A 27,845-nucleotide genomic window follows, 5' to 3' on the forward strand; every position below is an offset into this window, starting at 1 on the left:
CCTGACGGACCTTGTGCACTGCTCAGATGGGTGGGCCTGTAGGCAGGGAGCTAGATCCTATCTTCATAGAATCATAGAATCATAGAATATCAGGGCTGGAAGGGACCTCAGGAGGTCATCTAGTCCAACTCCCTGCTCAAAAGCAGGACCCATCCCCAATTAAATCATCCCAGCCAGGGCTTTGTCAAGCCTGACCTTAAAAACTTCTAAGGAAGGAGATTCCACCACCTCCCTAGGCAACGCATTCCAGTGTTTCACCACCCTCCTAGTGAAAAAGTTTTTCCTAATATCCAACCTAAACCTCCCCCACTGCAACTTGAGACCATTACTCCTTGTCCTGTCCTCTTCCACCACTGAGAATAGTCTAGAACCATCCTCTCTGGAACTACCTCTCAGGTAGTTGAAAGCAGCTATCAAATCCCCCCTCATTCTTCTCTTCTGCAGACTAAACAATCCCAGTTCCCTCAGCCTCTCCTCATAACTCATGTGTTCCAGACCCCTAATCATTTTTGTTGCCCTTTGCTGGACTCTCTCCGGTTTATCCACATCCTTCTTGTAGTGTGGGGCCCAAAACTGGACACAGTACTCCAGATGTGGCCTCACCAATGTCGAATAGAGGGGGACGATCACGTCCCTCGATCTGCTCGCTATGCCCCTACTTATACATCCCAAAATGCCATTGGCCTTCTTGGCAACAAGGGCACACTGCTGGCTCATATCCAGCTTCTTGTCCACTGTCACCCCTAGGTCCTTTTCTGCAGAACTTCTGCCTAGCCATTTGGTCCCTAGTCTGTAGCTGGATGAAGACTAGGGACCTAGCCATTTGGTCCCTAGTCTTCATGGAGAGTGGCACTGCATGTAGGGCTGGCCAGCCACAGTCCACCTTTCTCAATGTCCATTACATAACTAGGAAGAGGATGCCTCAGAAGTGATTGATTTGTAATCTCTGCATCCATCCAAGGGCAGGTTATTTCGCGGGAAAGACAGTTGGGCTTTCATGTCAACAGATGCTGGACAAACATGTCTAGGATTTATTTCTTGGATAGAAGTGGTGGGACAGATCCTCAGTGGGTGTGAATCGCTGCAGCTCCACTGAAGTCAATAGCGCTATGCTGATTGACTCCCATTGAGGAACTAGCCAATCATATGATATAGCTCGTGGATTGAATCATACAAGACGTCAGTGAGAAGACTGCTTGTACTCTTCGTAGCTAGCTGCATGTTTATTTTTGTAAAATTCTATTTGAGATTTGCTATCTCAGAAGAGCCACTTTTAGATAAGAACATAAGAACGGCCATACTGGGTCAGACCAATGGTCCATCTAGCCCAGTATCCTGTCTTCCAACAATGGCCAATGCCAGGTGCCCCAGAGGGAATGAACAGACCAGGTAATCATTGAGTGACATCCCCTGTCGCCCATTCCCAGCTTCTGGCAAACAGAGGCTAGGGACGCCATCCCTGCCCATCCTGGCTAATAGCCATTGATGGACCTAGAACATTTGTGTACTTTGTGTGCTTTCCTGAAGAGGGAGTCCTGTATGACACCCTAACAATGGCCAGGCCTACCTTTTAGATTCAGCAGACATGAGCAAAGCAGCACATCGGAGGAGATTTCCTCAGCGACCCAGAGTGTCCTGCACCCCCAAAAACATTCTAGAAGAACGTGGAAACCCACAGCCTGGGCGGTCGAGCTGGCTGCATGAGCAATGGATGAGGGTGCAGGCAGTAAACCTGGGTGGGTGCAGAAGAAACTGGGGGCAAATTGCATTTTGGGAATTTGCACACACTGAGTGTGTGTGTGACTGGAAAGACCAGGTTGGGAGGTGTGGTAAAAGGAGGTGTGGAATAAATGCAGGTTGGAGTGTCTGGAATGAATACATGAAGCGGCTGTGAGAGGGACAAGAAGGCAATGCAGGCATGCAAATACATGTAAATGAATTCATATTTATGCAATTTACACTATCCTGAGGATTCTCAGCTAGCTCTTCACCAATGCAGCAGCTGTGAAGCAAGGACAAAGATTCAGAACCAGGCCTGGCCTGTGTACACTGGTAATGAGAGGTGCCCAAACAAGTCAGTCCTGTCCAGCGAGAAGGCAGTCTCCATGCTGAAGAAGAATTGCAGGCTGCTCTGCTGCTACAGAGATTGAAAATGAGACCCAGTGCCTTTCCGCTGCTTGGGAGCTCGAAGGCAAGGCCAGCCTTTGGCACGCTGACCTTTCTTTCTGCTTTGTATTCAGCTCCCATTGGTGGCACGGGCGTGGGGTTTTTGTTGTGGCTGCTAACAGAAATGGAAATGCAAAGTGACAGAGAAGTGACACAGTGGCAGGGAGGTGGCTGCAACAGGAGCATGGCAGGGTTACGGAGCTGATCTGGGGATGTATTGCTCATTCACAATGTGTTGCTAAAAGGCTCCTCAGGACAGGACTACACCCAAAGTCCCTGTTTCAGTTGTTGTGCCTCTCTGAAGGGTGGTGGGTTCTCCACAGAGTTCCAGAGCAGAGACTGGGCCTGGCCTTTGTGTATTGAGCTGAGTTACCGGCTGGAGAAACAGTCCCCAGAGAAGCTACGTTCATGAGAGAATATGTCATCCTCAGCAGAGTGAACCTCTCAGCTGTTGTAGATTCAAGGGGTGGGTCGGGTGTCATCCCAGCAGGCGTTGGGTAGAACTGGCGCATGCAGCCAGTGTGGCAGTGACATGTGGAGCTCAGTACGCAGGTGGGAAGTTATGGACAAAAGTGACAGCAACCGCCGACGGTTCTTTTTCCTCATTTTCCTTCATGGTCTGACCTTCCACCCCGTACCTCTCCTCAGGCCCTTTCTCCTGCACCCTCTCTCTCCTTAGAGACTGTCTGACATTCACACATGCCTTTGTTTCCACTCTCAGCCCCATTCCTCCTTCTGCAGACTCCTTGAACATGGGATCTCTTCCAGCCTGCATGACCCCTTCCCCCAGCTCCCCTTGCCATCAGCCTCTTCTCACCATAGACTCCTGCCACCAATGCTGTTAATATCCTTCTCTTGGCTACTCCCTCACCCCTCCCCGTCTTGCCCCCTGTGCAGACTAGTCCCCCTGTGCAACTGGGTGTGAAATGCTCCCATGCACTCACGGTCGGGGCAGCATGTCACACTCTGCACAGAGCAGTGGAGAACCAAGGCCATTGTCCTCACTCTCCATCACCTTTCCGATGCCCTCAAACCGATTCGTCACCTCCAATTCTTCTCCCACTCTTCCGACATCTCCGTCAGCCTCTCTTTGGTGGGTTTCAACTATGCAGCTCTTCCTATGTGCCCCCCAAGCTCTGCCCCTCTCCCCCTCTATGGTCTCCCTTTAGTGCCCTTTAGAGGGTAACATGGGTTGGACCAGGAAGGGATCTCCCCTTGCACTAGCCAAGGAGAAGGGGGCAATGTGAATGCTCCTCCTTACTTTAGCCCCTGCTGATCTCTCATGCTCCCGTGGGTTTGTCAGGCACCTCTCCGTTGATGACTCCCCAGTCTAATTATCTTTCTGTTCATCTCTTCTGCCCTTCTCCAGTATTTCCTCTGGAAGGGCTCACCCGGACGCTTAACTGGCTCTGTCCCTGTACGCACCGTCTTTCCTGTTGCACAAGCCACTCACTTGATGTTCTCTTTTCCCTGATTTCTTTCCTTCTCCCTTCATGTCCCAGCCCACGAGGCACTGTACAGTTCCATGCTTGCCTGTAGTGTAACATAAAGGACAATATGTAATGAGATAAGGTGAGTGAGGTAATCTCTTTTATTGAACCTCACCCTCCTTGTCTCTAATATCCTGGGACCAAGACAGCTACAACACCACTGCAAACAATACTTAATGGCACTGTTACAAATGCTTTGCACTTAGTGCCTTTCTGTAAACACCGCAGTATAAACTTTACATTTTTAAATCTCACAATATCCCTGTCAAGTGTGATCAGACCCTGTCAGGATTCCTTCCCTACTCTGAACTCTAGGGTACAGATGTGGGGACCCGCATGAAAGACCCCCTAAGCTTATTCTTACCAGCTTAGGTTAAAAACTTCCCCAAGGTACACATTTTGCCTTGTCCTTGAACAGTATGCTGCCACCACCAAGCGTTTTAAACAAAGAACAGGGAAAGAGACCACTTGGAGACATCTTCCCCTCAAAATATCCCCCCAAGCTCTACACACCCCGTTTCCCTGGGGAAGCTTGAGAATAATATCCTAACCAATTGGTTACAAAATCATCAAAAACCCAAACCCCTAGATCTTGGAACAGAGCTCCTGGAAAAATCAGTCAGGTTCTTAAAAGAAGGGTTTTATTAAAAAAGAGAAAGATAAAAATCATCTCTGTAAAATCAGGATGGAAAATACTTTACAGGGTATTCAGATTCAAAACACAGAGTATCCCCCTCTAGGCAAAACCTTAAAGTTACAGAAAACAGGAATAACCTCCCTCTTAACACAGGGAAAATTCACATAAAACAAAAGATAAACTAATCTGCCTTGCCTGGTTTACCTATACTGGTTGCAATATTGGAGACTTGGATTAGGATGGGTTGGAGAAGATGGATTTCTGTCTGGCCTCTCTCAGTCCCAAGAGAGAACAACCATGTAAACAAAGAGCACAAAACAAAAGCCTTTCCTCCCGCTCCCCCGTCCCAAGATTTGAAAGTATCTTGTCCCCTTATTGGTCCTTTGGGTCAGGTGCCAGCCAGGTTAGCTGAGCTTCTTAATCCTTTACAGGCAACAGGATGTTGCCTCTGGCCAGGAGGGATTTTATAGCGCTGTATACAGAAAGGTGGTTACCCTTCCCTTTATATTTATTACAGACCCTGAGATAAACTGAGACACCACAGATTTTACCTGACTTGTCCAAAGTGACCCAGAATCCAATTCTCTTTTCAGTGACACCAGTGTAAAACCAGGATTAACTCGACAGAAGTCAACCAAGTTACCGCAGCAGATCACACAATTGGCAAAAATCATTCTCTTTCTCACAGCCGCCTGCACTGTTCTGTCTCCTCACTTACAGATCTCAACTCCTTCCAGCAGACATCCAAATGGATTGATGATGTCAGGACAGAAAGGGGAGGTGATGTCATCATTATGCTAGTGGGCAACAAGACGGACCTCGCAGACAAGAGGTAAAGGAGGGGCTGGGGGCCGGGAGGATGGGAACCGGGTAGGGAAGAGAACAGCATTATCCTTACAGCCCAGCAGTTCTAGAGCAGATTCTCAGATGTCACAGCTGATAAGCACTGACGTACCATTGGGAGACCGGTTGGAAGACTGGCCATGTTCAAATCACTGCCACAGCTGCAACCCCCTTTTTCCTGCTCTGCCCCATGGTAACTCAGTGGTATCCTATTGAGTTTGACATTTTGGCTTGGGGGGGGGCACTGAAATACTGTGAGTGTCAGATTGTCTGATCAAGTGTCATTACTGGGGTTACTTGGTACCCCAAGCACTGGGGTGCCCGTAGCCTGCCCAGCGTACCACGTGTTAGAGGCAATGACTGGAGGTATTGCAGCAGCTAGGCCCTGCTGCGCTAGCCCTGTTGGGTCCCGGTAACCACTGAGACACATGGCTCAGGGAGAGCTTTGTACTGGGGCTGTCAGGAAAGGGGAAGGCCGCACACAAACTAGGGACAGAGACTAAGTGAACAATAGCAGCCAAGTAGAGAACCAGGGCTCTGCAGGGCTAATGCCAGGGGTGCCCGCTCCAGGCCACTCTCTGTCCCAGCAAATAAGCCTTTGAGGGTTCCCAAGCCAGACTCAGTTAATGTCTCTCATGGGGGCCCCTCTGCACTGGTTCTGTGCCCAGCTGCGACTGCTCCCCCAGAAGTCCCATGCAGACCTGCCCCAGCTGGAGCATCCAGCAGTCACAGCGGCCCTGTGCACAGTTCCCCCATTCCCGGGAATTCTCTCCAAACCAGAGCCCAGCCACCGCCCACCTCAGGATCTTCCCCCTTACCTGGCCAGGGGCAGGGAGTGCAATTGGGGGGGGGGGGGGAGGAGGGGAAGCTGATGGGAAGTGTAGTCCCCTGCTTTACAGGTCCATGACCAGTGTTACTGGAGTAACCCCCTGCTGACAGCTCCTTCCATAAGCAGATCAGTTGCTATGTGTGCAAAGCTCCTGGCCATGGCTGCTAGTCTACAGGATCCTGTCTCCCTCCTAGCAGCCTGTCTTGCCTTTTATAGGGGTCCTGAGCCTGACTGCAGTAGGTGCAGCAGCCCCTGATTGATCTAGCTCAGGGACATGCTGCCAGCAGGCACGCAGTTGGGGGTAGGGTGACCAGATGTCCCGATTTTATAGGGACAGCCCGATATTTGGGGCTTTGTATTATATAGACTCCTGTTACCCACCACTTGCTGTCTGGTCACCCTAGCTGGGGGATCCTGGCCCACAGGTCCCAATCAGCCTGGACCAAAATATGAGCTGTTGAAGACAGGCTGGGAAGAAGTGGGCATTTCTGGTTGTGGCGGCTGACTAATAATGCCTAGCCCTTATCCAGACAGCTCAAAGTGCTCTCCCAAGAGGTAAGCGTCATTCTCCTTACTGTACAGAGCCAAAGGCCTTGGTCCTCAGAGCTATTTGGGCACCCAACACACATTGATTTTAGTGAGAGATAGGGCATCCTTTGAGGCTATGGGCCAAAGTAAGTTAGCCTGTAGGCCAGGGGCAGAGCTGCGACTAGAATCCCAGGTCTCCTGTGGCCCAGTTCAGTGCACTATCAACTCAGTCACACTGCCCACATGTTAAGAGCTGCTGACAAAAAAATTCCAGGATGAAATGGAATTCCACTGAAATTCACCAGAGTAAATGGGAGGGGAGGGGGACAAAATGGAACAAAAAGATAAACTCTTTGCAAGAAATGCAGTGCTTCTAGGCAGGTGTCTGATAGGAGCTCCCTCCAGCATCCTGGTGAACAGAACAGTTGGAATTCAGTGGTAGGGAAATAAGGGCTTTGCATTTCGAGACACCCTGTGAAACAGCTCTCTGGGAGCTAGAGAGCTGGGGACCCAGCCTCCTGCAGGAGTGGAATAGAGCCACAGCCTCTTCCCATCCTGGAGCAGGGATTGCAAGGGTAGCATCCCTTTAGCATCAGTGCCACGCTGATTAAACAGAGAAGGTGAGTGTGCTAGAGGCCAGTGAGAGCAATCTGGCAGCAAAGAATGGGTACTGCAGGGGAGAACTGTCGCTCTGGGGATGGAGAGATGGAGTTTTCCAGATTCTGGGGCGGAGTAGATAGAGTGAGCAAGAGGGTGCAGAGGGGTGGATAAAGTAGAGAGACAGGAAGGGAGCCTGTGCTCTGGAGATGGTAGGGAGATGTGGTAGTAGAGATCTGGGCAGGCAGAGGGAGGTGGAGTTCCTGGTTTCCACTGAAGAAAGCTGAGTTGTCAGAATCACACTCATACTGCTGGGAGGTGGGGGAGGGCCCCCACTCTCCTTGTGGCCCTCCAAGACACCAGGAAACATGCTGCTGAATCAGACAAAGTGGCTCCAGGCAGCTATCCAGCAATCTGTGGGCAAAAGGAGCTGCAGGTGGAGGGCAGAGAAAGGGGCCAAACAGCAGCCAGCCTTCAACCCATTAACAGCTAGAAGAGCCTCCAATTCCCCCCTCTGTTGCCACTGTTGAGGAATTTGGCATTCATCTTAGAGAAGTGTGTCCCTGGGGGTGCTCTGCTGCAGGTGTGTCTGAGTCCCTGCGCTGCTGATGGAGAACTGCGGTAGCTGTGTCCATTGGGCCTGCACATGCACGGTCTCTCCTCCATGGATGCGTTCTTGCAGCATAGCAGTGGGCTTTCCCAGGGCCTGTCTGCGGCGAGAGGAGAGGGAAGAAGGGCTGCATTAAGCTAAGTTTTGCAGGACTTCCAGCTTCCATTGTTCTCCCGCTTCTCCAAGGAGAGGTCTGAGGTGCCAGTTGTTCCTTCAGGCCTCCAGAAAGCAGCTGAGGAGACAGGGAATGTGGATGTCAAGTCAGAAGAATGGATTTGACAGGCATCAGAAGGCTGGCTGCCCTATGGAGTCAGACCGATCTAGGGTATGTCTACATTGCACTTAGACACCCGCGACTGGTCCGTGCCCCCGGACTCGAGCTGATGGGGCTCTGGCTAACTGGCTGTTTAACTGCAGTGCTGGTGCCCAGGCTCTAGGACCCTGTGCAGTGGGAGGATCCCAGAGCTCGGGCTGCAGTGCAAGCCTGTCTACACCACAATGAAACAGCCCCATGCATAGGCGCTGACTCCATGGGTGTCCGGGGCTGGAGCACCCACAGGGAAAAATTAGTGGGTGCTCTGCATCCACTGGCAGCCAAGCTCCCTGCCCTGCCCCTCCTCACCTCCTCCTCCTCCCCTGAGCATGCTGCATCCCCGCTCCTCCACCTACCTCCCAGCGCTTGCTGCCACCAAACAGCTGTAGCAAGCTCCGGGAGGGAGGGAGGAACGGGAACGTGGCACACTCAGAGGAGGAGGCGGGTCCAGGGCAGAGATTTGGGGAAGGGGTTGGAATGGGGGCGGAGTTAGGGTGGGGACTTTGGGGAAGAGGTTGGAATGGGAGTAGGAGGGGGCGGGGCAGGGGTGGAGTCAGGGTGGGGCTGGGGCAGAGGGAGGTCGAGCACCCACTGGTGCCAGTAGACGTCAGTGCCTGTGGCCCAAGTCCGGTGCCCCGGGCCAGCCACAGATGTCTAAGCGCAGTGTAGATCTGGTGACTGCAGGGGCAGCTGGAGAATCTACTTTTTCCATCATTTGATCAGAAAACTGAGCTGGAGAAGCCAGCCTGTGCTGGCAGAGGGATTCAGTGTCTGCATTCACTCACGCCCACGCTGGGCCCCTCTGCACTAGGCACTTTGCTAGAATACAAGAAGAGGAGAATACTGTTTAGTGCCAATCGAACCTCATACCCTGTGCCAGCACAGAGAAAGGCCGGCAATGTATTCATTAACCCTCAAGTGCTGCCCCATGCCTGGTACGTCCTTAATGATCAACATGCCCAGGGCATGTAAAGAGGGTTCCTGCTGCAGCCCAGAGGCCGAGCTCACAGGACAGTGCCACTTTGATGGGCACAGAATAGACACTGAGAGTCCAGCCGGGAAAGGGGTTCAAATGATTTTCCCATCTCCTCACCCACACACCTGGGGCCGAATGCGGGAGGGGAGCATTGGTTCGACTGGTTCGACTCTTCCAAGCTCCACCCACAAAATATGTCCTGCCTGCTTGAGGATGCCGAAATGAGGCTCCACTCTCAGCAGATTGAGCAGATGTTTAAAGTGTGATCAGACCGGGCTCGGCTCCCCCTCCCTTGGGTTCAAACACTTCTATGCGCTCTTCAGCTCCCCCTCGTTCTGTTTGCTGAGTCACAAAGGATTTAGGTACTGAAACCTTCCCTTGCCTGCACTTTGTCTGCCAGGCAGCCCATGTCATAGAGGCACAATTCATGGCATCTGTTTGTGGGGTCTTGTGGCTTTGTAGGCATGAGACGTTGACCATCTCTGCTCTGAGGTGCGAGGAAACAGGCCTGTGCTCAAGACCACAGACAACCGCAATTCTCTTCCCCTTTCTCCCTTCAGACTTTTAAGCTAGGTCCTTCCCCAGTCCTTCCCAGCAAGGTTAGAACAGTTACGGTTTTCCCTTCTCTCCTGTGTGTCCTCAGGCAGATAACAATTGAAGAGGGAGAACAGAGAGCCAAAGAACTGAGTGTCATGTTTATCGAGACCAGTGCAAAGACAGGCTACAATGTAAAACAGGTAAGGGAAGACCTGCTGCAGCCAGAATCGTAGCAAGATCATAAGGATGCAATATTGTATCTTTACTGGCTATAGAAGCAGAAAGCTCTGCCACCTTCCCCTCCATCAGTTGTTCATTTCTACATAGAGCACTCTTAGATTCCTCCTGGTGCCCTCTGGAGGGATAGATTTGCAAGACATGGTGTCCTTTTTGCACATATAAAAACTGGGATCACACATGTGAGGCCCCAAGTAGGATGCTGCCCATTGCAATATCATTCTGAGCATGACACCATACATGCCTCTTTGTCTGACGTGGTCTGCACAACTCAACACTGAACTCTGAATAGGGTTAGGCAGGTGTGGCCTAATAGGAAGGATTGCGTGGGTAGCTGGGCAGCTGTAGACGAAGAAAAACTTTGACTCAGAAACAGATTGCTAGATTTAATTAAACTGAATCCATTACAACAGGGAGGCCCTTTCATGTTAGCTGCTGCAACAGCTCTGGAGGTGAGATCACTGCTCAGTGGGATCTTTGCAGTGGGAGCTGTCTTTTCACTCTGTTAAAACCTGTTGATAATTGTTTGTTACCTGTTGTGGTGACTGCACTGGGGCCCTGAGAGCTACCACGATACAAATAACCAATAATAATGACCAGGAGGTAAATATCTCACTAGAGCAAATGAATAAACAGGGATGTGTATTCCCTTTTGCATCTCAGGGAAAGAAATCCCAGGTCACTGTACAGCCAGGACTTGGTTTAGATCCCTGAATGTAGGATTTGAAAAGTGTAATGGACAGGACACTGGAGCACAGCATTAGCTTCGAGATAAATCTAAGTACTAGCCATTGTCTTTTGCTCCTACAGCTGCAGCAGCAAAGCAGATGTAGATTCACTAAACTACAATGATAATAACAGTCAATTCTAACAGATACTTGTCCTGGCCTCAGTAATAATAAATCATGTCCTAAGATAGAAATCACCTCATTCCTTCTGCTGAATGAGAGATGTGATATAAAATTGCCTCATACTTGGGATACATGAGCAGTGCTCCTGTAATTAATCATCTAATGTAAATGATACTGTTTAGAAATTATTTGAGAAGAAGAAAATATGATTTTTCACATAACACATGCAGTATCTCAGATTGCATGTTTACTACAGATGGGGGTGGCTGTTCCCTGGCTGAGGTTATTTACTTTGCGGAGTAATGCAATATGAGCGTACATTGCACCACACTACAGAAAGGAAGGCTCCATGTATGCTAATAGCTTCCATGGAAGAAGTTTATGACTGTTAGCTGTGAGAGTACTTTACTAACACAATATGCTAATATGCAGTATTGCAGACTGGAACGTGGAGGCAATAGACATACAGGGGAGCGGTTTTCAGAAACAGTCTTATTTGGCACAGTAAACTGAAGGTGCAAATGATAACTTTGAAGGGCCAGCTCCCCACCTAGTGGAAATCACTGTAGCTTCAATGAAGGGATGCCAGTTTATACCAGCTGGGAATCTGCCCTAGATGTCTAGCTACTTCCTCTGCTGGTGCCATGTCTCTCAACATCCAGCCAGGAAACAGGTGACAAAATCAAAGCTGGTCTTTGATTCTAGTGGAAGGAAATGAAGGATTACTCAGCACATATCAAACTTAAATTAACCTCCTTAGAACTTTGGGCAAGTCATCCAGTCATGTGAGTAAATTGCTTCTCTCTGTTTAAATCAGACATGTTCCTTGCATCATTTCCAAGTAACTCTCTTTTCTCTTGCCAAAGAAAACAACACTTTCACAGACAAACCAGAGTGGAATTCACCCAACATTAATTGGGAAAATGCCACAAGCAGGATTTATAATCATAAAACCATGAGCAGAACACCCACCCCGGAATGCATGGGGCAGAGTCTTCTGCCTCATGTTCCTGAGTTCTGAAGCCAAAAGTTCCTTTGCTGTGCCCCACTCTGTTCCCTTACCATACCCCACTCACAGTGGTTGTCCTTGGTTAGTGAGGACACAGGGGTCAGAGGTACGTCTGTGAGTTCACCTCCCACCCAGGGAAGAAGGCACCTTGCTTGCTCCACCATCTGAGCACTTACTCTGGCTGGCCACCTCACCAGCTGCTCATTCCGCTTCTGCCAGCCAACTGTGGCCTTCCTCTCACCTTCCTCTCTGCTGGTCACCTTCCTCTCTGCTGGTCAGTCTCTTAGTGATTTTCAGCTTTTAGCAGGCTGCACAGAAATGCTGTCCCACCACAAGTGATTTCAGCTCCCAATTAAGCACTTAAAATAACAAAGGCTCCTAATAGAGCCTGTTTAGCTCTATCTTTGAACAGTGGGGAGGAACAGGTTAAACCAGCCTAGGGACCCTTATGGAAAAGCCACATCTCCTGGCTAGGACACCTGTCCCCACTCCTCTTACTTTCACAGGGGTCTGGCATTCGAGCCCCTGGCTGAACGAGGTCCTTTCAGATGGGGATGACCCCCTCATTTGGGACAGTTAAGCACAGTTCTAATCCTCTTTACTCATACAATAAAGAGAACAACACTGATAACAACCTTTCACTACCCCTGCATTCAGTACAAAAGTGATTTGCAACCCAACACCACCCAAAGTTGATCACTTTGAACAACACCACTCTATCTGCTGGACATCTTGGTAGAGTAGGTGTGTTCATGTAAATACGGTTTTCTCCTGAAGTCTATCCCCCTCCCAGCTAGTGTCAGGGGAGAACTCATTCAGACCCTGCTTGCATTACTAAACTGATTTAGTTACACTGATGAAAATCCATTATATAGCTGCACTTAAACCAGTGTAAATCATGTTTATACAGGGTTAGTTTAATCCCTTTATTTCCTGGATTAAGTTAAATCGGTATAAAGTGATTTTTAAATCCATTTAGTTACACCAGTGTGAGTTTTCTACCATGAACAAGACCTTACACATTGACCTGGTCACACCAGAGTGGAAGTGACACATCTATCAGTCCCCAGTCTAGCTTCACCAACATTGCACATAATGAGTTTTGCTGTTCTCAGTTGTGTCAAATACAGAATGAAAAGTGATGGCTATGGATACAAACCCTGAACTTCAGTGACAGATTCCTTCTCTTTCTTACCCCCCGACCTACGCCAGCTGTTCCGACGTGTTGCATCTGCCCTTCCCGGCATGGAAAGCGTTCAAGAGAAGAGCAAAGAAGGAAGTATCCTTTTTTTAATGAAACTACCAAACTCTTCTATTGCACTGTTCAGCCATCGATCTCAAAGGTCAGTACATTGTCCCCCAAGGGAAACTGAGGCTCAGGGAGGTGACAGTCACACAACCTCCTTCCTTGAGGTTTTTAAGGTCAGGCTTGACAAAGCCCTGGCTGGGATGATTTAACTGGGAATTGGTCCTGCTTCGAGCAGGGGGTTGGACTAGATGACCTTCTGGGGTCCCTTCCAACCCTTATATTCTATGATTCTATGATTCTATGCACTCAGAGCCCACAAACAGTGTAGTGATGGCATAGTTCTCTGAGCCCAGCCCAGCACCTCAAGCCTGGGCACCTTGACGCCATCTGAAACAGGCCCTGGCACCATTGTCTACAGCATGGGCGGATGAAGCACGGCACCTGGACCTCAGGCATCCTTGCACTGCCTGATGAGCGCAGGGCTCGGAGCCTGCCATGTGACACATGCACGGACATGTTCATGCCCTGAGCCTAGGCGCTGTTGAGCTGCCTGAGCTGCTGGGTGAACTCCGAGCCCACATCCCCATACGTTATCCCACATGTGACATGTAGTCCCACGCCTTCATTTGCTCAAGTCCTGTGAGAATCCTGGTGGCACAGCAGAGTTTGCTGACTCCACATCCCCTGTTGTCAGATGTACATGCAGATACAGTGGTGTCTCACACCTGCCTCCCCTCCAGAGCTGTGCAAAGTCCCAGCACGGGCCCCTGAGCCCATTTCCCCTGCAGGCCCCCAGGCCTGGCTAGGCTTCACAGAGCAGGCATGAGCCAGTGGATGAAAACACAAGACTTCCTGGATGGCTCACGTTTGCAATCAGCAAACACTGCCAGGGTCTTTTGTTCAGACAGGTCATTTCTGTCCTGTCCACAGGCAGGGCAGGCTGTGAACTCCTCACTCACGTGGGTGTGGAGTTACTCATGCGAGTAACCAAATTGACTTCAATGGGGCTACTCTGTGCCCAAGCACACACTATTGTGTGCTAGGGGTTTCCAGTCTGGCCCTTAGCTAGTCATGAATCCTATATACAATACTTGGGAGCTGACAAACATCCATAAAGCTGCAGAATCCAGAGCCTCCAGTGCACCGTCCCTCGTCCTTGTTTGCACAAAGTGGGCTGGGAATTCCAGCTGGGTTTATTCGGGGCTGGGCTGCCTCACCCTGCTCTGTGTCACCAGACCTGTAGAAAATAGGGCTGAAGGGGGAACAGCACTGGAAAGAGGGGGTTGAGGACTTAATAATGTGTGTGTGTGGACGTGATGAGGAGAGGATGAAGGAAAACAGCCTTGTACATAAAGAGAAGGAGTCCTGATGGGAGTGGCCAGGTGCAAGGGTGACGGGGTTGGGCGAAGGAACCATATCTGGAGTTGGAGAGTGAGAGAAATCCCATGGGTCAGAGGAGTTGAGCACAGAGGGGACAGATTTGTGACTGTTAGTGGCATGCGTGGGGCCAGGATGCTCCTTTGAGAGACACTGAAGGTCAGAATTAGGGAGTTAGGAGCCTGATGATGCCAATAGGTGCCTAGGGGGATTTTCCAAAGCACCTGAGTGGGTTTGGTGCCTAACTCCCATTGAAATCAATTGGAATTAGGCACCAGCCCTGCTTGGGTGCTTTGGAAAATCCCATTGGATGCCTGTTTGCACTCGACAACTAAATACTTAGAGAAGCCAGCCCTGGCTAGCTATGGTCACTGATGTGTGGTTTGTGTATTAAGGTTTTAATTGCCAACAGTGGTTCCAGCAGTGGGGGTTTTTCCTTGTGTGTGCCACTGTAGCCCACTTGCTATCTGTGCCTGCCCTGGGCCAGTGGCCTTCATGTTGTGCATACAATCCATGGGGAATGGTGCAGTGTTTCATGAGGCTTCTCAGAGCCAAGCAAGTCATAGACAGGCTGCAGATAAAAGTGCCCCACTGGCCGGTACTTGTAGGCCACTTCCCTCGGACTGTACATCGTGTCTGGGTTGGACTGTGAATAGCACCAAGGCAGAGTTCTTTTTTCCAGTGTGCATTTGGTGCTGGTTTAATCTATCCACAGAACCCGTGGACAGTGCTGCATGCTTCTATCTCTCTCTCACACACACACACACACAGCGACTGGTGGGAGTTGTAGTCAATTGCTCAGCCACCATCCAGGGGCACTGGGGAGTGCTGGGGGCTCTGGTAAGACCCGGGAGGGTGGCGAAGCGCCATGTCAGGGGTGGGGCTTAGGGGTGGGGTGGTGTTTTGTAACAGGCCAGGACTTATCTTTGGCTGAGGGTGTGGAGGGCCTAGCAGATGAAAACTTCCCTTGCATAAAAGAGCCAGCACCCATCAGTCATTACGTGCAGCGACGGCTGAAGAGAGCTGGGGGGCTGGTGTGCACTTGTGTTGAGCTGGATTTGTTACGGCTCCAGCCCTGCACACACAGAGTCACTGGCTGGCAGAGGCAGGAATTAGCTTCAGTTTCTACCAGAAAAGACTACTTTCCCCTCTCTGGCAGGGTGTGACATGGAGCCCAGCTGTAGCTGTGAGCTCCCACACAGCCAGTGCTCTTCTGGCTCCTCACTCCCGCAGAGACAAGCCGGCATGGCAGTGCCCCACACAGCATTGTTCCCTGCAGCAAAGAGCCAGGCTGGGAATGGAGAAGCTGCGCCCTTCCCTCAGACTGCCTCCTCCAGTACAGGATGCCCACTGGGAGCAGGCTGGCCTTGGTGCTAGAGAGAGAGCAGAGAAAGAGAGGTACAAAGTGAGCACAAAGGGGCTGGGATGAATCAAGATCCCAGGGGTTCCTGTCTAGCAAGGTATCATTGTCAAAAGGGCTCAAGAATCATGGTGCAGGCCAGGTTTTCAAAAGAGCTCTGCCCCTAAAACAGGACAGGGAGCCCAAAGTGCTCAGCACCCAGCCGCTCCCAAGGGGACACTCCTGGCCAGATTTTCAAGATTCTCAGTGCCCAGTGTGCTGCACTCTTGAAAATCATGGCCTTGCCACCTCATCCTTCAGCTGATACAATTAACCCAAGTCTTTCCATACTTCCCTGGCAGTTGTCCAGGTGGCTCTCTAGCTTCTTTTTTATTATTTTTATAAAGGAGCCCATCATCATGGTCCGTCTGATGGAAGGTAAAGATTTCCTGGCACAGCGGATAACGCTGTTGGCTTCTGCAATATTCCCTAAGGCTTTGTGTGAACCATTGTTTAGTACAGCATGGTCCCTGCATTGGGTTACACAGTCATTACACAGCCCTGGCACTAGTGAGTGCATGGGAGCCACTCTCCGGGCTTAAAATTGATGCCCCAGTTTTTTCCTCCAAGCCACCAGAAAGTGCCAATGCTCGAAATCTTGCTCCTCATGCCAAGCAAATGCAGTAAAACCAGCTGAAGTATTGCTCTGTTATTATTGTATCAGTATTCCAGTAATGCCCGCTGCATGCTAGGCTCTGTCTACACACTGGACCTGCTCCAAAGAGCAGCGCCAGTCAGCACAGCCTGAGGTTCCAATGCCCAAGCGATGTTACTCCTAATTCTGCTCTGATAACATGATGTCCCAGTAACCTTAGTCCTGCAGCCAAGCCAGGACCCAAATTATGCCAGAATGCCATTCCAGCCCTCCTTTGGGATCAGCATTCCGGTACCTCCAGCACCGAGGGATGAGACACCAGTGCCATTGCGGCACTTCTCTGCTAAGACTCGAGCACTGCTCCAAACAGAGAATAGCATTGTCTAAGGGACATTATTTCTGCCCCCAGGCTAAGGACAGCAATAATGGAGATACTTGTAACCCCTTAATACTCCACGGGAATGTGTAGAGGCCATTTGGAAAGCGGAGCATTTCCACGGACCGTCAGTATTGAAGCTGCAGTCTGGGACATAGCATTTTTCTGGTCTGATGCTTTTGGAATACTGGGAGACGAGCCATGCTTTCCCAACGCAGAGGCCAACTAGAGGGTGTTAGAGTGGCGCAGCTAATAAAATACCCTTAGGCCTCCAAACAAACTCACTCAAGTGGAGAGAAGCCATCAGGCACATATGTGTATGTCCCCTGTGACTATGCAATCACATCCAACATGCTAGAAGGAAAAGAGTCATTAATGCACTGGTTCTTTTCCTTCGGTTCCAAAGGGCCCATGTAACTACTTGGAGGCTGGAGCTGAAGGGCTGGCTCAGTGCTTTATGGCTGGGCTTGGCAGGATTAGAGTTCGATTTTTTTAGAATTTTGACAGATGTATATTGATGTATTTTTAAGCCTATTTTTTCGACTTACATTTTTACAGTTGCACCAAATCATGTGTGTTAAGCATTTTTTCAGTGTTTATCTAATTAAATGTTCACGATTGTGGGAAATTATGGTGGGAGCCAGACAATAATTATTTAATGACAATAGATGTTGAAATTCAAAAAGTTAAAGCTTTATAACCATTAAAACACAATTAACAACATCACATGGCAAAATATACAAAGTAAAGCTCCTTAAATCAAACTGTAAAACATTCTCAAAGCACATTTTTCTCACGTTGCCTAGCTGCACATTTTGATTATTATCAATGGAAATATTGTTTCATCGGTTTGTGTACGTACAGTGAGCTCCACATTTGCCGATACAAATCTCATCATTCCACACGTCTGTGTGGTTCATGCCTAGCACTCTTTAGATTTTGCTTTTGTTTCCTCACCTTTTTATTCCGCATTGACTAGCACAGGCAGGAGCTTTGGCATTACAAATCAGAGCAATGTATCAGCAAAGACCCCTAACCCAGTTTACTAGGGTATCAAGTCAAACACAAAAGCCAGGCTCATTCTGATTCATCCATGCAGTGGTGCCTCTGCCATCGCCACAGTTGGAAAGCTTGAGAAGCAACAGAATCTGGATTTCTCTTCCACAAACTGGGGTTTTAGTTTTCAAACAGAACCATTCTCCCATAGAGGTCATTGAATCATAGAATCATAGAATATAAGGGTTGGAAGGGACCCCAGAAGGTCATCTAGTCCAACCCCCTGCTCAAAGCAGGACCAATTCCCAGTTAAATCATCAGGTAAGACACTCCAGAGTGCAGGAATCCTATCTAACATCATTCAATCTTCAGAGGTTGAAGGCTGTATGGCCACACCCTGCCATATCTTACTGGTTTACATAAGACCTCACAATGTTTTTAGACAGTATTCTTCATACAAAATGTCATGACAGAGGCAGAATAGAAAGGAAATCCTTGAGTTTGATATAGTGATGCACAAAGGCAGAATGACAGAGAAAGCTGAGCTGTAAGACCTGAAGCTGGGGCAGATGCTGGTTGCCTGGGAGGAAGATTGCAGCAGGTTTTCTAATGCTACAGGGCCAGGACATCTGGGGTTGCACTTGCCAGCAGGGGTGGATGGCCACAGCTGGGGTATGCACTGATTCAGCATGTCCCACAGGTAGCCGCTGCGAGCTGGGCTCCTGTGGAGATCCTAGTGGATTTACAGGGCCTCCAAAGCAGCAGAACTCCACAGTTCCACCTGTCCTTCTATGGGTACATCTCTGTGTGCAGGGCCGGGCTGCAGCAGGGAGGTGCCTTGTGTATCTAGCTGCACCATCAGGTGTGCATCCAGCATGCTGTGTGAGCAGATCTCTCAAACAGACCTCTCCTGTTTAAGGCTCTAGAACATGTGCTTTATAAAATGACTAGTGACAAAGGTACCTGAGAAGGGAGGCACCCAGAGCTCTGAGGCCCAAAGCTGACATCAGAATTTGCTTCCCGCATTGCATCCCTCCCTGGTGGTGATGTAAAGTCACCAGTGGATGAAGTCTGCCAGCAGCAGATGGGTTTGTTTTTCTGTTGGGACTGACAACCCATCACAGCTCTATTGGCCCCTCCATGAGCCTGGATTGCAACTCTGTAAAAGAGCTCAGCAGTAGGATCAGTAGCATCAATACCTTTAGTGCTGGACTCTTGGATTTCTACCCAGCCTTCCAAAGGAAACACATCAGGCAGTTGCTACTTCTGCCTCAAGGAAAGGTATTGTCCAGGGATCGCTGTTCCCAGCTGCCATCCCATAGAGCTAGCAGAACAGGCAGCTGAGCGACCTAAACCAACTTATCTTTCCAGTTTTGCAGGGGGGCATGCTGGGAGTTGTTCGCAGGAGGGCTGGCCCACCCATTTTGGATCAGAGAAGTCACACAGTGAGTCACCTAGAAGCTCAAACTCAACTGTTCCTGAATTCCAAAGCTTTCACTACGTTTTTGTAGGTTTTTCCTCAGCCCTTTCTCCTTCCAGCCAAAAGTATCCACCATGCTTGCTACAAAGGGTCCTGTAACTGCAATTACAGTGTAGTGCTACTGTGGTTTTGCTTTCTGAGATCTGTAATTAGTGCTGATCCCTGTCACCAGAAAGTTGGCTATGTGACTGAGAGGAATTACAACCTGAATATGATGTAGTTAATATACCTGGATATACCCACAAGGGGTAATGATAAGTAATTCTGTGGTGTAGCTAACCCACTCATGATATAAATGGTGCTGGTGATTACACACTGAAAAGCAAAAATCACACTTGAATTACACTGTAACTACAATGTAGCCACCCTTTAATCACACAGTACCCTTATTATAGTGTGATCAAAGTACCATAATACCATGAAGGAGACTATTGTTTTTCATGGTACTTTTGACTCACACAAAGGCTCTGAACTTGACACAGGGTAGGGCAAGAAGTGAGCAGCTTAGGCTGCAGCAAGATGGATTTAGGTTGGATACTAGGACAAACTTTCTAACTCTAAGGAGAATTAAGCTCTGGAACAGGTTCCCTAGGGAGGGCTGCAGAATTCCTGTCATTGGGAGTGGTTTAGAACAGGTTGGACAAGTGCCCTCAGAGATCATTTAGGTTTACTTGGCCTTGCCTTTGCCGAGGGGGCAGAACTTGATGATCTCTTCAGATCCTTTCCAGCCGTACATTTCTATGATCACCTTACCAGCACTGAGCCTTAGTTAAGTCAGGAAGGGTCTGCCTAGCCAGAGCTCATTGCAGGACCAGGGCCTAAACTTGTCAGTTTTTTGCAGTACAGCTCATCTTCTACGCTTTGCAGACTGGAAGGTTGAGATGAGATTGGGAAAGCTGCTGAGCTTTCTGATTCCTATTTGAAACATCCCTTTTTAGATTCACCCCTCGTTAGTTCTCAGCCATGAAGAGCTAATAACAAAGAGAATAAAGTGAACCGTTTGGTGGATTTCCTCATGTCTCCCTGTGCTCCCCTCTCATAACCGCTCCTTAGTTATTTGTGCTTCTGGATTACTGCTCAGCCATCCACCAGAAGAGCATCTGAGGGCAGATTTGGGGAAGCTTACAGGGCAAACTGCTCTGTACCCAGTGTGAAGGTAGACAGAAAACGTTCCCTTCCACCACAGCTAGGTTCTGGCAGACACCAGTGCTCTCATTAGACCAAGCTAATTGTCTCTTTTCTCCAATTACTGAATGAACAAAAAGAAAAGCATCAATGTAGCAGTTCCTCCAGCTGGGTGGCTAATGGTTCTGCTCCAATTAAGATTTATTTATTACAGAGAAGTTCCCTCTTTTTAAATTAAACACAGCAATAATGACTCCCCCAGGGCCAGGGGAGAGGGAGCAGCAAATAGTTCCTTAGTGAACAGTGCAAGGAGGCAGTGTTTTCTGAATGAGGACAGCTTGTGTCAAGTTGCTATTGTCCCCACATAGTATCACCAAGGCTTCCCCTGACCTGAGGCACCGGAGTGACAGCCTTGGGCCAATCCCAGTTAATATTTACACAACACTGGCAGCTATTCAATGGCATTTATTATGCACTGCAGCAGGGGGTGTTCAGTACAGAAGCCATTTGAGCTCTCCGATCAATCCCTGTGCAGACGAGGGAGGGTTTAAACTGCCCCGGTGCACTGTGACTGCTAAGCCCCAAGTCCTAGGGGCTCCCCCCTCCAAAAGGGCATTGATGTCAATGGCTCCCAGTTCAAGGACACAGCTCACCCTGGGCGGGGTGTGGGTGTGGGTTGTGATATCAGTGTATTTACTTAAATCTGTATGGGTTTGCACTGCTTGGCTAAAGCATCATCCAAAAGGGTATTCAGTCTCTGTATGAAGCCCTCACAAGATGGAAACGTTGGTGAGTGCAGCCCCTCCTGTACCCAGGACAAATACAGTTCATGGGTGGGGATTGTTTCCCCAGGGTCGGGGGCACTGTGCAGGTTGGAAGTCAGTGTGACAACTCCAGGTGGGGACTCCAGACTGGTCTGGATGAGGCTGCCCAGCGAGGCAGTGAGGCGCACAGTGACTGACATGATGGGCAGATTGACAGGTAGCGGGACAGGAGGAGGGGAAGGGGAGTTCAGAGTCAAGGGTGGGCAGATAGCAGAGGTGAATGGAAGCGCAGCACTGTGGGAGGGAATGGAGAAGACAGCTGCGCTTGAGGATGTGCCCCTTAATCTGCAATGAGGTGTGCCGGGCTCAGGTTGTCTCAGGGGCAGGTCAGAGCCTGCATGTGGCCCCTGGTGCAGATGGCCAGTTCTGGGATTCCACCCTCCCTCTCCCACACCCTTCCCTGGGGTCTGCCAGGCAGTGGGGCAACCGAGTCAGTGTTCCTGCAGACTACGAGAGGGGACGGAACTGGAGCCTTTAGCCACTCTTGTCCCTCAGATTTGCTGATAGCCCTGAGGGGAGACAAGACTGGGCCCTTTCTTCAAACCCAGTTGCCATGGCCACTGAAGGTGACAGTGAGTCCCTCCCAGCCAGCGATGGGGAGCAATGGAAAACCCATGTGAGGGGTAAACACACCTGACGAAGGAGCTATCCAGGTGCACTTGCCTTAAATTAATGGAGCTAGGGGATGGTTTCTTCTTCTCCAAGCACTGGCCTGGACACATATAGGCAGGTGAGAGGGAGTGTGGAGCAGCAGCCAGCATTGGAGGCCAAGAGAAGCCCACAGAAGTTGCTGACTCCATAGTGCCAGGACTCCGCCCCCCACAACAAAGCACTAGGAGGCGGCACAGAGGGGCCAATGCCTGGGACTGTGCCTGCCAGTTGTCTGGGCAGTGCTGTGAGAGCTGCAGCCTCCTTCAGCCATGACCAGGCAGACTCCAATGTAGGCTCTGAAAATCCTAAATTCCATCCCCAGTTCAGCTAACAGAGCCAGGCAGAGTTTCAGAGCTGAAGGACACTCCCGTTTCACAAAGGCCAGAGGCCTCAACAGCAGGGGAAATCCTAATACTGTCGCAGTGTCAGTGAAAACCACCCATCTGCCCCACCAGGAAACTGTTCTATGCCATCATTTCACTGAAGGCGCCAGCACCTGGCCCAGGAGGAGATGTCTGGAAGCCTGGCTGGGCAGGACCGTTCCTCCTCACAAGGCAGTGGCCCAGGCTAATGATTCCTGTCCCTGTTACCATGGGAGCAAAAGCTGCCTCCCAGGAAATGGCATGAGCTCTTGTGATGAGGTGTGTACCTAATTAGCATTCCCCTGCAGTGCAGCTCCTCCGATCAGCTGTGCCCAGCACCCCACTCGATGCTGCCTGCTGTGATCCCTTCCCACTCGCAGCCGTGCGCTAGGGGTGTCTTTCCTCTGCCATGCTGAGCTGAGTCCCAGCAACCTCGGAGCAGGCCAGGCACTCGCTCCTGATCCCAGTGGTGTGAAGGATTCTGCAGAGCTGTGAGGCTGCCACCCCCGCAGCCCTATGCATCATGCCCCCCCACAGTTTAAGCCCTAAGACTGAGATTTCCACAGCCAACTAAGGGACCTCAGTTAATCTTCATGGGAATTGGGCATCCAGATCCATTAGGCAGCTTTGAAATGCTCTGCCCAGGTTTGGTGCTCGTTGCAGGCCCTAGTGCAGACAAGGGCCTATGCCTGCCCGCATTGGCCCCACTGGGCCGAGCAGACCTGCTCTAAGCCAAGCTAGAGGACATGGTGCTTAGGCCAACGATGCCCGCTGGGAGCCCTGTCTACACTAGCACTAGCATTGGACTTGCACTTGTTTCCCGGATGTGCTAAACACTTGCAGCTCCAAGTGAAGTCGATGGGAGCTAGGCACCTAACCTGCTTAGGTACGAGATAGCCCACTAGGCACCCACCTGCATTTTTCAGCGCCTAACAACCTTTGACAATCTGGCCCAGAGAGCCCAGTAGTCAGTTTTCTGGCTTTTCATGGCTCTGTGTCTCAGGTATCTCTCACTGCAGCTGTAATATGGAGTAGGCTGGGAAATAACACTTAGCACCTTCTGTAGTGAACATGCCACAAGCGCAATGGATTATCAGCCCATTGGCGGATCTCTGGGGTGGGAGGCGGGCAGTTAAAAGTGCCATACTCAGTATTGGAGCCAGTGGTATCTGCCATATTCGCTCCTGGATTCTGCCTGGGCCTCTCCCTTTACGGGCCTTCTTCTGGAGCGCAGATCCTCACAGGCGCCTAACTCCCCCTGACTTGGATGGCAAGGACACTGACCTGTCTCCCAACCCCTTTTCCCCAGCACTTGTCCCTCCTCAGCCACCTGCCCCGAAGTCTTTGAGGAAACAGAGCCATGAACTAGACATTTGGACAAATGGATTAAAAACCATGGGAGAGGGCGAAGCAAAGGAATCCCAACCCCATCACACAGCAAACACTATGGGGGCAGGCCATGTGAAACAACGAGCAGGGGTCAGAAAGGCAGTTTTTCCCACCCATGTATTCTGGGAGGGTTTTTTTTTTTTTAATCTCCTTCCTCTGAAGCATCAGTGATGGCCATGGCTGGAGATGGGACATTGGCTGGGGTGTGCCAGGGCTCTCAGATGGCACCATGCATTCTTTCACTCAGGTGCTGGGCTGACTGGTTTGAGTTCAGATGCTCAGGGTCTAACTGATTGCCTCACGGGGCAGAAAGGAATTTTCCCCTAAGTCAGATTGATATGGACCTCGGGGTTTTCCACCTTCCTCTATAGTATGTGCGTGCAGGGTCACTTGCCAGGATTATCTGGGTCTCTCTCATTTAATCATTTTCCTGCCAGTGATGTCTAGTTTGCATTTTCTTGATGTCACCATCCAGTGATTTCCTCTAAGTCTAGTTGGCAGCTGGTATCAAGCAGGGTTCCCCAGGGGTCTGTCCTGGGGCTGATTTTGTTAAACATCTTCATTAATGATCTTAATGACGGGGTGGATTGCACCCTCAGCAAGTTTGTGGATGACACTAAGCTGGGGGGAGAGGTAGATACCCTGGAAGGTAGGGATAGGGCCCAGACTGACCTAGACAAATTGGATGATTGGGCTAAAAGAAATCTGATGAGGTTCAACAAGGACAAGTGCAGGGTCCTGCCCTTAGGATGGAAGAATCCCATGGAGTGCTACAGGCTGGGGACTGACTGGCTAAGAGGCAGTTCTGCAGAAAAGGACCTGGGGATTACAGTGAATGAGAAGCTGGATATGAGTCAGCAGTGTGCCCTTGTTGCCAAGAAGGCTAATGGCATGTTGGGCTGCATTAGTAGGAGCATTGCCAGCAGATCACGGGAAGTGATTATTCGCATTGGTAACGCCACATCTGGAGTATTGCATCCAGTTTTGGGCCCCTCACTACAGAAAGGATGTGGACACATTGGAGAGAGTCCAGTGGAGGGCAATGAAAATGATTAGGGGGCTGGGACACATGACTTATGAGGAGACACTGTGGGAACTGGGCTTGTTTAGTCTGCAGAAGAGAAGAGTGAGGGGGAATTTGATAGCAGGCTTCAACTACCTGAAGGGAGGTTCCAAAGGGATGGAGTTAGGCAGTGCTCAGTGGTGGCAGATGACAGAACAAGGAGCAATGGTCTCAAGTTCAGTGGGGGAGGTCTAGGTTGGATAGTAGGAAAAACTATTTCACTAGGAGGGTGGTGAAGCATGGAAATGGGTTACCTAGGGAGATGGTGGAATCTCCATCCTTAGAGATTTTTAAGGCTTGGCTTGACAAAGTCCTGGCTGGGATGATTTAGCTGGTGTTGGTCCTGCTTTGAGCAGGGGGTTGGACTAGATGACCTCCTGAGGTCTATTCCAACCCTAATCTTCTATGATTCTATGATTCAGTGCAGGGGCCTCACACACTGGTGCACCTCAGTCCCTCCCAATCTCTCCCATGGCATGTAATAGTCTAGTCTCCTAAGGGGCTGTAATACTTTGGTCGCATTTCAGGTGTTGGGTTTAGTGTGTGAGTGCTGGGTGGGGCTAGTGGCCTGTGAGGTACAAGAGGTCAGATGAGATGAGCTGGTAGTCCCTTTGGAGGATTCAGGGAAGAAGCTAGTTTCAGGCAAGATGAGGACCTGATGTCCTCTCTTGGAACCATAAAGGTAGGATACTCAGGTCCAGGAGGCCAGGATTAGCCTTGAGCCTTAACATACCTATCTGTTGAGAAATTCCTGCATGCCGAGGCTAGCAAGTGGCTTGTCACACTGAAGGGGCTGCCTCTCCGCAGCACATCAACCCAGCTCATTATTTTTTAATGTATTTATCTTTGCGCGCGTTGGCAGCCACAGCTCTCGGAATTGGCTGTGGCTGTTCATGTGCACCTCAGTTCAACTCTTTGTTCAGGGAAGCCTGTGAATTATTAAATCAGCTGCATTTAGGGCACAGCCAGATGGAATTGCTGTGTCATTTTAAAGCAGCAGCAGCAAGTGGCGTTAGGACCAGGGGAGGTTTGGCCTCCTGGGTTCAACGACATTCGTCACAGCAGAACAAGGGCCTGTAGTCCTGCTATATGAGAGCAGAGTGGGGTACTTGCAATTTTGCTCCCATGTTGTATGGCTAGTGTACACTTTTATAGCTTATTTGGCACCTTCCCTAGGAGGAAAAGAGCTGGTGGGGGTGGGGGGAGGCAGTACCCTACAGCAAAGGTTCCCACACCGCTTCTTTCTGTAGCAAACTCCCCCCTAGAGCCTTTGGAGGACAGGTACATCTCCCTGCAGCCAGAGGTGTAGGTCCAGGTGGGTAGACCTACACACACTAGCTTTGAGCAAGCTCATGTCTAAAATAGTGGTGTGGCCACGGTGGTGCAACGGGCTAGCCCCCTGGGTCCGTGCCTCGGCTCCCAGGTGGGCCTGTACGCGGAACAGCTTTCGGATTTTGGTCCCATGTGATTTGCGTTGGGTGCTTTTGTCTTAGAGGATATTTGTCTGCCAACTCCCCTGCCCAACTCAGCACACTTGGCAATCTCTGCCCAGACCAAAGCAGCGGACACTACAAGTCTGGATGGAAGTGCCTTGACAGAAATTTTGGGGGTCCTCCATGTGAAGCAGAAGTCCTGTAAAGATGGCTTAGGACATAGGTAGGTGGAGATACACAGCACCAACCTGCACTGTGCTTGCTGCCAGTTGGTATATCACTTCCATGAACACTAAAATTAATTCCCACCTGCCAGAAATCAAGCAGCGGTAACTGCCCCAGCACCTAGAATACACAGGTTTACCTTGAGTAATGATATCATCATCTTCCTTAACCTTTCTTTCCTCCATCAGTGATTGACATCAAGTTGGACAAACCACAGGATCCTCCAGCCAGTGAAGGAGGGTGTTCTTGCTAATACAGAGCACAAGATTGGTCAGCTTCATTTGATACCACACGCTTGTTGTGTTGCTTCCTATTGGTTAGCTTCCTAAAGAAACAAATTGAGTTATCGGATGGTGGAGGATTTTTTTTCTCTCTGTCTCTAGGGAGGGGTGGGTGAAAATGTTCAGATTACATCACTCTTAACAGCTGTTACTGAAACTTGCTATTTTTTTGGTTTGGTTGTAATATATTGTACTTTATTAAAATTGCCAAAACCAGTTCAACATTTAAAAAGGAAAGTTTAAATCATGTGTATACAACTTTTTGCCAGATGAAAAGTAGTGACTTGGGTTTTTTTGGAAAGAGGTTAGTCTTTTGTTTTTGTATATTTGTAAACTTACAGAAAAGCTCCCCAGAATACTACAGTCTGGTTAGTTTCAGCATTCGACATAGGACTTCGCTTGTAGCAAACTAGTCCCTGATTGGTTAAACAAAACATTAACAGTACAGTAGAAGATTTGATGGTAGAACAAATCATGCTGCAAATATATAAAATAAGTGTGTGATGTGATAGCTCTAACTATATCTCCATATATAGATTTAGAGCAGGGGTGGGCAAACTATGGCCCGCAGGTCGGATCCAGCCCACGAGCCGTTTTAAGCCAGCCTGCAAGCTGCACCACGCAGCTTGGCCCCAGGGCGCTGGGTCAGGGCCATATCACGGGGCTCAGACCCGCTCTGGCCAGGGCACTGGGTCGGGGGCTGCACCACGTGGTGTGGCCCTGCTCCAGCGCTCCAGCTGCGGCGCAGGGTCGGGGGCTGCACCACACGGCTCCTGGAAGCCACGGGATGGCCCTGCTCCGGCTGCTACGCAATCCAATGGCCCCCTCTGGTGCTCCAATGGGGACAGCAGGGGCGGTGCCTGCGGATGGGGAAGCCTGGCTGCGCCTCCACGTAGGAGCCAGAGAAGGGACATGCCGCTGCTTCTGGGAGCCGCTTGAAGTAAGTGCCACTCAGAGCCTGCACCCCTGAGCCTCTCCCCACACCCCAACCCCAGCCCTGATCCCCCTCCCGCTGTCCAAATCCCTCGATCCCAGCCCAGAACACCCTCCTGCACCCCAAACCGCTCATCCCCAGCCCCACCCCAGAGCCTGCACTCCCAACTGGAACGTGCACCCCTTCCTGCACCCCTACCCCAGCCCTGATCCCCCTCCTGCCCTCCAAACCCCTCGGTCCCAGCCCAGAGCACCCTCCTACACCCCAAACTCCTCATCCCCAGCCCCACCCCAAAGCCCGAACCCAGTGATGAGCTGCCAAAATCTTAACAACCGGTTCCCTCCTAACCCCAGGAGGGGGTCGTGGCCCATCCCCGCCCCCATTCCATCCACCCCTGTCCCCTGACTGCCCTCGGAACTGGGCAGGAGGGTCTCATGGGCCACCGTAGTGGGTGCCCACCCTG

The 27,845-nt window shown here is 50.2% G+C and overlaps 1 protein-coding gene across 1 annotated transcript in view; it reads left to right on the forward strand.

Annotated features, from left to right (window-relative positions):
- RAB6B (RAB6B, member RAS oncogene family) overlaps positions 1-26,692 on the forward strand; it is a 126,651-nt gene extending 99,959 nt beyond the window's left edge. The window contains 4 exon segments of the mRNA XM_048864737.1: positions 5,014-5,125; positions 9,633-9,726; positions 12,836-12,902; positions 26,356-26,692. Coding sequence (XP_048720694.1) covers positions 5,014-5,125; positions 9,633-9,726; positions 12,836-12,902; positions 26,356-26,420 — 338 coding nt within the window. The 3' untranslated portion in view covers positions 26,421-26,692.
- Positions 26,693-27,845: the final 1,153 nt, after the last annotated feature.

The sequence above is a fragment of the Caretta caretta genome, chromosome 9, assembly GCF_965140235.1.
Source record: "Caretta caretta isolate rCarCar2 chromosome 9, rCarCar1.hap1, whole genome shotgun sequence".
In the NCBI taxonomy this organism is placed as follows: Eukaryota; Metazoa; Chordata; order Testudines; family Cheloniidae; genus Caretta; species Caretta caretta.